The 12,450-nt window shown below is 40.1% G+C and overlaps 1 protein-coding gene across 3 annotated transcripts in view; it reads left to right on the top strand.

Moving 5' to 3' along the window:
* Astn2 (astrotactin 2) overlaps positions 1-12,450 on the top strand; it is an 839,030-nt gene that overhangs the window by 331,675 nt on the left and 494,905 nt on the right. For all 3 annotated transcript variants that reach the window (XM_071600871.1, XM_071600870.1, XM_071600869.1), the window contains one exon: positions 2,421-2,567. In XM_071600871.1, the coding sequence (XP_071456972.1) occupies positions 2,421-2,567 (147 nt within the window). The remainder of the gene's footprint in view (positions 1-2,420; positions 2,568-12,450) is intronic.

The raw sequence follows: 12,450 nt of genomic DNA, 5'->3' as shown, positions 1-12,450 counted from the left end.
CGTTATCTTAGGACTGGGAATAAAGACAAGGATCCTATTCTTCAACTAACCAACTTCTTGGTTCCAGGCAGCAAGCTGTGCATGAGAGACCAAAGACAGAGAAGATGCAATCTCTTTCCTCAAGCTGCTCACTGTTTATTCAGAAAAATAACATCCATAAAGCAATCTTCGTGTGCGCTGTTATGAGGCTCTTCTTCCACTGGAACCCATTAGCGTGGCCATGTTAGTTTGGCATTTCTTTTGGTCTGCGTCATGCCGTCACTAACATTCCTGGAAGTGATCATGCATGTAGTGAGATTCTACCATGTGCCAGACACTGGGTGAGGCACTGGGACAAAATGACAAGCAAAGGACATGGTGCTTTTTCTCATGATCTATACACTAGATTCTAGAGTTTGGAATAAGATATTCAGGGAAACACAATCAATGAAGGATTTACATTTATGATGAACCTCAAATAGTGTTGGGGAGGGAGACAAGGAAATGAGCAGAGCTCTATCCAAAGAAACAAGACCTACACCAGTATTAACCTGATGGAGAGGCTGACTGTGAGGGCATTGCACCAATCCAGCCCTGCCAACACCTCGACCAGGCAGGAGACTGCAGAGGAGGTATGAACATAGGAGTCATCATGAAAGGCTGCAGATGCCAGGCTAATGAGCACAGATCATTTCCTGTGACCAGACACTGTAAAACAGCTCAAGGGGTTTCAGCAGGAGTGCAGTGGACAGATATGCCCACACCTCCCTCATCCTGAAAGCACACAGACACTAGGAGAGAAGGGGACAGGATGTGAAAATGCCAACGACATGGAATAAATAGGGCTGGGTGACTTTCATTTCTATAAAGGAGGAAAACAGAAGTCTAAATGATGACATCTACGTGCATGACCTTCTGAGATGCTGTCAGTACATTAAGGAGCTCAGGAAGAGGAGGGGGCTTTAATGAGAAGATAATGAGCCCTGTGTTGAGTGGATTAAATTTGACATGTTTGTGTGATGTCCACAGAGAGTCAGGAGGTTCAGGGAGAGAAGTTTACTCAAAAGAAAAGCTCAGCAGGTAACAGAAATTTTGGAGGTATTGTTCTAAAGCTGGTAATCAAACCCTTGAAAACATATGTCAAGAGCAAAGCCCAAAGCTTGAGAAACAAACTGGGACTCAGATCTTTTTGCTGGCCCAACGCACTCCTAGCCATGCCAAGACAATCGACTCATTCCACTGCATCCATTAAATTGTCTTTAATTTTCCCATGTAAAATTTGCCTCCCCACACTCAACCCTCTTGTCTAGGTCTTACACAATTTTTCTTGGAAGCCAATTAACTGTGCATATGCTTGCTTTTGCTCTAACCTATAAATTCCTGAAGAACAGGGGCTATTCTTATTTTGCCCTATATGCATCTCACAAAGTAGGTGCTCAGTAAATGCTATTGAATGGCTATCTGTGAGACCCTTCCAGAGGACAGACATCAAGCACATTATGTCAGGTGGTCATCTCTGGAGTCCTGTGAGGGGCCTCTTCTACCTGAGGTTTGGAAAGTGAAGCAGATCACACAGCCTGAGAGGACTAAAGCCTAACTGTAAACCTAGGATTATCCAACACCAAGGCACACACTCATCCCATTGCCCCTGCTAAATTCAGCAACACAATGCCATCCCACTTGTTTCTAGAGAGAGTGGAGAGTTTGGTATCAACTCATGATTATCAAGAATGGCTACAGGGAAGGGGGTGAAAATCTAGCTTCCTTATATTAAGAAAGATATTGAAAGGAGCTATAAAAAATGTAAGATGATGCCGTGCTTTTCAGTTTTGATTTAGAAAATATATGTTCTTTATATTAATGTCTAATGGGTTTATTACTGTTATATTTCAATAAATCAATCTTAAAAAGAAATGGCTGCCAGGCTTGGTGGTACATGTCTGTAATCCTAGCTGCTCGAGAGGCTGAGGCTGAGGCTAATGCAGGAGGTTCATAAGTTCAAAGCCAGACTCAGTAGCTTAGGGAGGCCCTGAGCAATTCAGCAAGACCCTGTCTCTAAATAAAATATTTTTTAAAAGGGCTGGGAATGTAGCTTAGAGGTAAAGCATGTGTCTAGCATGCCTGAGGCCCTGGGTTCTATCCCTGACACCACAAAAAAACAAAAAACAAAAGAATGGCCAACCAAATTGGAGAGGGATGAGTGAGACTAGCAACAATTTTCAGAGAGCTTGTTTCTTGTGTTGTTCCCCCAAAGAAATCATAAACTCATTTGTCAAGGGAATTAAACCAAGACCAAATAAGGATATGCAAAGGTTGAAAAAGATGAGAGTTTTTCCCCTCCTCCTTTTTTCAGATTCCCATTCTGTAAATAATAGGATTCCCAAATGCCATGTTGTCCCCATTTCCTCACCTCATGGAATTATGTGTGTTTGTGTCACCAGGTTTACTGAAGAGTCCAATGAACAAGACAGCCCTGACACTGATTGCGGTGAGCTCCTGCATCCTGGCTATGGTGTGTGGCAGCCAGATGTCCTGTCCACTCACTGTGAAGGTGACTCTGCATGTACCTGAGCACTTCATTGCAGACGGTAAGAGCCCCGCTTCACAGTGCCCCACTGTTACCTGGCACCTTGCATCTCTAGCTGGTCAGATGTTTCGACGCATGGCCCAACCTCAGAATGGTAGGCAGTACAGGAAAAATGAAGCGTCCAAAGGCTTTGGAAGAGTCCCTTATCATTTAATGTCCTGGGTTATCAGAATTAAATGAAAGATGGCTTTCATTCTACGTGCAGCGATAAGGTTTGTTAACTATAGGAAGAATTCAAATGTGAATGCGGGAGAATGGAGCTACTTCAGAGAACCTACTGCTTCTTATTATTTTTGTGGATCCTATTCCAATTTTAAAACACCCCCCAAAGGGTATTTGCTAATTAAATGCATATGACAGGGAAGATGGTTTGAGTTTTACTGGAACTTCCTGAATGTTCAGGAGAATATTCATATCTCATTCCCTGTTAATGTACGTTACAAGTATCTTACATTCTACCATTTATTCTTCGCCCAATTAAATTGAATTAATGAGACACTGTAGTCACTGCAGTCATTAGCAAAGCATGGTCCAAGAAACTGATTAAGGTGTTTGATATCTATTGCTAAAGTGCCCTCCAGAAAAGTCGTTTCAGTTTACATCCTTCAGCTTGGGAGGTTGGCGCCTGTTTCCCTGAACCTCTGTCCTCACTTGGCATGACTATCTTGAAATGTATTGAAGTTTAGTAGAAATAATCTCATGAAGGGCATCAGAGCTGTGCATGCTAATGAATTTTTATTTTTTTAAATCTTTCACACTTTTTGAAAGTGTACTTCTTGATTAGTTGGAAGATAAATGTATACCTGTGAAACCATCACCATAAATAATGCCATGATCATAGCCATCACCTCTGAAGGTTTCCCCTCTCCTATTTTTGTAATAAGAACCTTTAACATAAAGGCCCAGCTCAAACCAAAAGAAGACTTTTAGCACCTCAGAAGCTGCCCACATGCTCCCTGCCCATTAATGCTCTCCAGAGGCAACCAACACTCTGACTTCTATTAGCTTGTTAAATTTTTAAACCTTTTTCATTGGATGTACCAGGAATGTTTTTGAGATCCTTTACTTCCATTTGTCAGCCTTATCTCAAAGCAACTCAATTTTTTCCATGTTTTAAATTATGATATTCAAACTTAACTCCTTTCCTTTAATTTGAGCTGATCAGAGCAAAATGGAACTTTTACTCCTTTCTCAGAAATACCCATACTTCTATTAATGCAGTCTCTGACTGTTCCCATTTCACCATAGTGAATGAGATTCTGCTTGTTTCTCACTTGGACTATAGATAAGCTCTATATCTCTCATTTTGTCTATACTCAGTTGATTTTCAGACTTATATATACGTCTTTTTTTTTTTTTTTTTTTTTGTATCAGGCATTGAACCCAGGGACACTTAACCACTGGACCACAATCCCTAGCCCTGTTTTATATTTTATTTGAGACAGGGTCTTGCTAAGTTGTTTAAGGCCTTGCTAAGTTGCTGAGGCTGGCTTTGAATTTGTGATCCTTCTGCCTCAGCCTCATGCCTGGGATTACAGGCATGCATCACCATGCCCAAATGTACAAATCTTCTGGTTGGTCCCTCTGAAATCATATGTGTCCCAATGAGAGGTAAATGTGTATGAGAGACAGCAGGGGGATGACAGAGGAGGCACAAGAAACAAAATTTATAGGAGCAAGTAGGCAAGTAGATTCGCAGAACTTGGGGCTGGAAGAATTGCCAGAACCTGAGCCTGGCTGGGAAATGGGGCTGGGTAAGCAGGAATGACAAAAACTAAGTCTGAAGGAATAGTAGGAAAATTTTAGCAATAATGGTAGGCCTGTCCCCGACCTGATATCCCTCATAAATCACTACTCAATAACTGTTTAATATTATGCCTTAGGGATATTCAAATTTTAGCTATTTATTTGCATACAGTTAGAAGTGGAGGCCCTTAGATGATTACCTATCTCAAGGTTATGGTCAAATAGTTAAATGTTTAAAAGTATAGGCTATGAATGATACAAGTGTGAATTCCAATATTTTTTCCTATTGTCTGCCACTTCTGTAGCTACAGCTACATGATTTACCTTCTCTTAGCCTCTGTCTCTGCATCTAAAAGATGTAAATAATATTAAAAATACTTATAAGGGTTTTGTGAGCACTACAACTCCCACTTCTTTCCCATCTTTATAAGATGCAGCTGGGAAATAGCAAAATCAAAGGGGCACCTAAGAAATCTGCATATGATCTTGATGGCATGGAAGGACCAAAATGGGGTGATTTAAATAATGCCCCTTCTCAGTGTCCTGATGATGTCCTATTCTGACCTCTGTCCCCAATGGGCTACTATGTAACTGCCGTGGGCTTGTCTGTATCTGCTTCTAGACTGGGATCTCCATGAGAGTAGCAGCTGAGTCATTTGGCAGGAATGTTATCTCCAATGACAATCACAGTGCCTGGTCCATGATGGACATTCAGTAAACATATGTGACCTGAATGTGATGTGGCCTGAATTAAAGCAGAATTATTAACAGTATTATGGGATTCTTCTACTAGATTTCTAACAAAAGGGGACCCTGGAAGAAAACGCAGGTAGAAAATGTATAGGAAGCAAAGAGGTTTTTAAATGTATCTGGGATTTGTTTCAATCCAATAAGGAAAGACACAGATACAGAAATAACTTGTGAAACACTAAGTTTATCTGATCACAGATTCTAGGTACAGATGTACAGTACATGATGCACGGCCTCAGCCAGATACCAGGGTATATCAGGGGGTCAAGGGAGCAAGAGAGAAGAATGGGCAAGAGAGTGTATTGTAATTATTGTGAGAAGATAGGGTCAACAGGGTAGATAGGTTTAGGGTTAGCTAGTTTGAAATTTGGTAGGCTATGAGGTTTAAGAACTGTCTCCAGTTATCCTATACCAGAACCCAATAGTGATTAGGAAAGAGAAATATTATCTCCAGGGTGTATGAGGCAGAAAAGGAAGATGCATGGAGTCAGGGCTCCGTATTGGTTAATCTGATAAGAAAGGCATACTCCTGAGCACGTCTTTTGTTATCTGTAAGATGTGGTTAACCTCAGGAGGGCTGTCTCTCACCAGTCTGGAAAGCTCAGATACCAAAGTATCAAGAATATAGAAAATAAGAAAATACAGTTGGTACAAAAGAGAATTAGAAATAAGCATGGAGCCTACAAGTTCCAGAGTGTAAGCATGGCGGGCAGCATTGGAAGGCCTTGCCCATCCCAGCCCTTACATGATGTAATGTCTTGGTTAGCAGTGTATCCTCTGAAGTGAGACTGGGTGGGTTTGCATCTCAGCCCCATTGTTTATTTACAGTGAAACATAGGAGAGCCAAGTGATTTCCAAGAATCTCACTTTTCTCATCTATCAGATGGGGATTATTTTGAGACTAATGATTGACATAATGCATACTAAGTGTCTAGCCGAGTATGTAAACCTTTGTGATTGCTCAATATATGACAAGTGGCATTACTTGTATTCTTAAAACAGTTCATAGAGAAAGAGACTTTAGAAGCAGAGGCATGGTATGGCAAGAAGTTGCAGCAGTCTAAACAGCCTAAATAGATGCCTTTAGCTGTTCTCAGGTGAATGGAACAGGAATGTGCCCCCCTCCAGATGGCAGTGCCAGTCCTATACAAGGACACATGAAATCCTCAGTCTTCTGGACCCCAGCAGGAAACCTGAAAGTAGCCATTACTGGCAGTAAGGTGAACGTCTGTCCTATAGTTCCAGGCAACTCCACTTTCCTACATGACCCCAGTGATTCCTATGGTAGAAACTATATGTATTGTTCATCTCACTCCCTTAATAGTGCTCCAAATTTTTCCCATTTGACATATACGGGAACTGGGACTTAAAAAGGAATAGAATTTATTCTTCTCTGAGGGTAGAGAAGGATAAAGAAAAGAACAATCTTTTGTGCAATGGACTAGTGAGGTTTCTAGCTCTGATTCCTGGAGACACAAGGGTGGTACATAGGGGGATAAGAGAGAAAGCTAAGGTGGTATATTAATGCACTCCAAATCATACAACGCCTAAGACCACTACCAAGTTAAAAAAAAAAAAATACTATAATGAGGCCTGTCAGCATGAAAGCAGTTTGTGTCACGTGGGAGGATCTCCAGTTGGGTCCAGATCTCTCAAGGGCTATCACCATGGCAGCTCCCATTCTTTCTCACTCTCCCCCAGAAGCTCCAAGCCTGCTGATGTGCTCTTAGCCAATCCCACGAATTGCGCTGTCCGTGGTGCTGAAGCACTAGATGGGCTGAGTAATGTGTCCCATCTTAGGGAGGAAAATGAATTCTGACCTTGTGTTACTGCATGATTATACTTGATGCTTACTGCCCATTATAGGGAAAAGGTCAATATGACATAGCACTTGTCCAGAGCCCAGCTGGCAAGAGCAGTACATACTGACACAGTCCCCTTCCAGCTCTTGGCAAATCTCACCCCTTTTCTCTGGGCTTCTTCATGGCCACCAGTGGCTGTTTGCCCTGCTAAGTACACATTGAAGATAGGAAATGCATCTCCAATAAACTTACTGAAATTAGCATTGTTTCTCTGGTTCTGATCTATAAATTTGTCTTCATCTGGCTGATAATCCCCAGAACTAGTTAATCAAATTCTGAGGGTGGAGCCCAAGTATTAATATTCTTCACAAGAATTCTAGGTGGTCCCTAACAGAACTTTTGAGAGAGATGTCTATATTTATGTCTTACCTTAATTCCGTAGAACATGTGATCACTCTTTACAATCCTTTGGAATCCTTATAAGGCTCTTTGGTAAGGGTTTCTGGTATTCTTGATCTTTTACTTTATCAACACCCTATTATTAGAGCTCCCTGGTAGCGTAAATCCAATGATTGCTCATAGACTTTATACAATGTGAATTGCCTATCCTTAAGGTTTTATGACATATTAATTCTGGGCCTCATCAAAATTGCCAGGCAGGTTGTATTAGTTATTATGAAAAGCCTATCTTAGCTAAGATGTTAGTTATTATATTCTCTGAAGATCCCAATGTAAGTCAAGATGAAAGTGCTGCTTTGCTGAAACATGTGGAGAAGAGATTACCTCTACACACTGTGTGTGAGAACATGAATTCATAGAGTCATTATGGGGAAAAGTGTGGAGGTTTATCAAAAAAATTAAAAATGGAACTCCTACATGACTCAAAAATCCCACTAACAACTATATACACAAAGGAAATTAAGTTAGAAGGTCAAAGAGACATCTGTACTCTCATGTTTATTGCAGCACTATTTTCAATGGTCAAAAAATGGAAACTACCTAAGTGTCCATCAACTTATGAGGGGAAAAAGAAAATGTGGAATAGATACACAATGGAATACTATTCAGCCAAAAAAAATGGATGAAGGCCTGTGAGCTGCTGTTGTTACATGGATAGAACAGCAGGTCATTATGTTAAATAAGGTAAGCCAGGGATATAAAGACAAATGATTTCACTCATATGTTGAATCTTAATAAGTTGATTTTAGCCAGGTGTGATGGTGCACACCTATAATCCCAGAGGTTGGGGAAGTTGAGGCAGGAAGATCACAAGGTCAAAGCCAGCCTTAACAACTTAGCAAGACCCTGCCTCAAAACTTAAAATAAATAAATATAAGGACTAGAGATGAGGCTTAGTGGTTGAGTGTCTGAGTTCAGTCTCTGATACCAAAAATAAACAAACAAATAAATAAATACATAAATAAATAAAATAAACAACAACAAATTGATCTTGAGAAGTCAAGGGTAGCCAGATATGGTGGCACATTCTTCTAATCCCAATGAGTTGGGTGGCTGAGACAAAAGAATCACAAGTTTGAGACCAGCCTCAGCAACTTAGAGAGATACTGTTTCTTAATAAACATGAAATAAAAGGACTGGGGATGAAGCTCAGTAGTAAAGTGCTCCTGGGTTCAATGTCCAATATCAACTTTTTAAAAAAATTAATTATAAATACTTTAAAAAATAAGTTAAGGGCTGGGGATGTGACTCAGTAATAGGGAAATTTCCTGGCATGAGTGAGGCTCTGGATCTAAACCCCAACACCCCAAATAAATAAATGAACAAATAAATGAATGAATAAAGTTAAGAGTAGAATACTGGTTTCCAGAGTCTGAGGAAAATGGGGAAAAGGAAGGATGTGAAAAGATTGGCCAATGGATACTGAGTTATCGATAAATAAGAGAAATGAACTCTGATATTCTAAGGTGCAAATGGGTGACTATAGACAATGATAGTATACCGTATGTTTCAAAAAAGCTAAAAGAAGGGATTTAAAACATTTTTACCACAAAAATGGTAAATGAGAAGACAGATATGTTTACCCTTGTGTGAACATTACACAATAAATATATGAAAATATCATGTGGTATAACATCAATTTGTAATTTTGTGTGTCAGTTAAAAATAAATTTTAAAAACATGGGACTTGGAGATGTTAAGTGTTTTGACTGGGTTAACACACAGAGGTGAGGCTGTAAATGCTTAGTCTATGAAATCCTAACCCAGTGTTTTGCCATGCTCTAAGCTTCCAGAGAAGAGAAAATGATAATTATTATTTGTCTTGAAAAAGGAAGAGGCTCACTATAGGAAGCCTCAGAAAGCAAAACTACAGCTATCTGGGGGATAAGGATAGTGAGGGATGGCAGTTGATAGAGTCTTGGTCTGGAAATGTCTTCTTCTACTATTGACTTTGTGTTAGTTACTTAAATGTTCTAAGCTTTGGTTTCATTATCTATAAATTGGCGATAATAGCAATACTTATCTCATAGACTTATTGTGCAGAATAAGTGAAATAATGCTCATAAAGCTTTTAGCTCAGTACCTAAGACCTAGTAATGGCTCAATAAATCACATAAATGTTAGCAGTTGTGATAATATTTTCTTAATACTGGAAGGGGGTCATTGCAAGGTAATGAGTTCCCCGTCATGGAGAACCTCCAGAGGATAGATGACCACCCTGTGTGAAGCCATAGAATAGAAGGAGTGCTTTTGGATGGAGTACATGATATTTTGTTTTGGAGCCATTATATCGGAATCGAAATTTTAAAACCACTTAAATTTTTAGGACTTTCAGAATATGTTTGTTTATTCTTTTACTGCCTCGTTCCTGATCATCACCCATTTCTTTCCTAGCTTCAGAAAATAGGGTAAGACTTAGAAATGGGGAAAGGACAGGAATGTCCCTTGAATTTTTTTTTGTGGCTAAATACAAACATATATACCTAAAACTATGATTTTATATTGATATGATTATTGCATAAAATTGCATGTTGCAAAATGTGTTTTTATTTTTAATTCTTTTTTAAATTTGTTTTTTTTAGTTATAGGTGGACACAGTATCTTTATTTTGTTTTTATGTGGTGCTGAGGATCGAACCCAGTACTTCAGGCATACTAGGCGAGTGCTCTATCTCTGAGCCGCACCCCAGCCTGCAAAATGCGTTTTTATTCAGGTCAGTTTAAACTGTCATCCTCCTCTTTTTGGCCGAAGTGAGATGGCGTTCAAGTCTTCTCTGTTCCCTGTAACTGAGTTATTTGGAGTCTGTCTGAGGACTCTTTCTGAGCCTAGGAACTCATCCAGTATGAGTGGCTGCACATTAGGATGGCTAGTTCATTAATATGCCACACATTCACCTGTTTGTGCACACAAATTTGTTTACAATGAATCTTGTCTACATTTATTTGCTTCCAACCATACTTCATGTCTTTCAACCCAGGAGAGTAAGCTAATGTGTGGCTTTGTGCCTTTAATGAGGAGTGAGGCTCATCAGAAGGTGTAGAGCTAGTTTGCAGTGATTTGAATACATGGGAGGAGTATTTTCAATTCTTAGAAGGGAAAAATTATACCACACTGAAAGTGGCTGCTGAGCCACAAACTGCCAACCAATTTATTTTTAAAGAGTAGCTCCTTGGACATCCTGCTCTCTGGAATCATCCCAGGCTTTGTTTCACAATGTTTGGTGTTGACTGCAGATCCTTGAACATCATGGAACATGTTAATTGGTCGAGGTGCTTAAAATACGGCCTCTGCCTTTTCTCCCTCATCTCATTTGCATGCAGTTGATCTGTTTAGGTAGGTGGACTGGCTGCCTCCTATCTGCTGCTTTCTGTCACTTTGCTAATACATTATTCTCCACCAGAATCACCCCCTCTTCATTACCATTTATTGTAATCCCACCCCTCTCTAAGCCTTGACTTAATTTTCTATTTTTTTTCCATAAAACCATCCTCAGTGCATCTCCCAGAGATAAGTGATCTCCTTTTCCATGATTATTACAGTCAACTCTATTTTTACCTTTCAAATGACCTCACAGTCTCTCTCCACTAACTTACTGTCATGTATGTGTCATTGAAACAACTGCCTTAGCCAAAGAGCTGGCCTCCTACATTGAGTCTAACCTCCCTCTGTCTTTTTTCAATCCTGAAAATAGAATGATGGTTCAAAATGAAACAAAAATCTCAATAAGTGACACTTTTCCATAAAACTGTTCAATGTCTTCCTTTGAAGTTTGTTACAAAGACTATACTTCTTGACATGGTCCTTGGAGGTCAGATCCTTGCCCATCTCTCTGGTCTCAGCTCTCACTACTGTTCATACTGGTTCCTTAAATAGTCTCTGCTGCCTTCTGCCTCAGTGCCTTTGCACATATTTCTCTCTCTTCCTAAAAACTTTCTTCATCTCCCCACTTTGTCCCATGGAATCATTGGTGATTGACCTCACTTTATTAAATCCTAGTTTCTGTTGATCCTTTACTAATTATTCCCTCTTGAACCCTGATATTTCCCCATCTTACTTATTTCTATTTATGGCTGCATACTGACCTCATTAATGTTGATCTCTCCCTCTAGGTTGGAAGCTTCATAAACCTAGAGATCATATTCGTTTATTTTTAGGTTGGATTTAGCACCTAGGACCGTGTCTGAAAACAGAGCAGGTGCTCCCCTAAAAGCATTTGCCAGATGAAAAAAAAAAAAAGAAGCGATATGTTGTATAGGCTTAAATCTCCTCAAAGTCAAGTGCCACAGCGTATTCATGTTCTGACCTATTGTGATGGCTAATTGAAGTTCTGACTCCGTCGACATATAAAAAATTGTGCCTATGAAAGGATGACGGGAGGAAGGACTGGCAGGTGCACCCAGGTGGCCTGAAAATATGCGTCCCGGAGAGTGGCACTGCCAGGGAAATGAGGCTGACCCTTTTTGATGATTGACTTCCCTCCCCAAGGTCTCTGCTCTGACCCCCAAAGATAAGAAACTCCAATCAAACTTACATTCCTTCCCTCAACACCAAAATGAAACAAGCTTTACCCAGAGCCCAGGAAGAGAGGAAAAATATAAATTGAGCTGAGATTCAGAACACCCATGGGGGAGGTGGCAATGAAATACCAATAAACCATATTAATATGCTGAAACCAGGAAGAATAGGTTGAACTCCAACCCAGACTTAATAACTATACGTGAGAGAGTACAGGGAGAAGGCAAGGCTGGGTTTCCATCAGAATTAAAATGAGATCTGTGATGAAAGTGGTGCTATAATTATAAACTGTGAAAACTTTTTCCCTTCTTTTTCTTCTTGTCCTTAATGGGCGACTTGCTCAGAATGGGCTGGAGCTGGTGCTAAGAGCTGTGGATACCCCCTAGAGTGGACTCTGTTTTTTTTCCAAACCTCTTCATTAGGAAATCCTAAATCCACAAAACGGTGGAAGAAAAAAAAAAAAAAAACATGTTTCAAACCATTTCTTCCTTAAATTGTAACTGATACCCAGGTTAAATTTGGAAAGGCGCCCAGGGCGGGACAAACCCAGGAAACCCACTCTAAGCAGCAGAACAGGTTCAAGCTTTTTAAAGAGATCACAACAGTCAACGG

Source organism: Marmota flaviventris, chromosome 13 (genome assembly GCF_047511675.1).
Source record: "Marmota flaviventris isolate mMarFla1 chromosome 13, mMarFla1.hap1, whole genome shotgun sequence".
Lineage (NCBI taxonomy): Eukaryota > Metazoa > Chordata > Mammalia > Rodentia > Sciuridae > Marmota > Marmota flaviventris.
The sequence above is the reverse complement of the archived record's forward strand: the minus strand, read 5'-3'. Positions and strand labels throughout refer to the sequence as shown.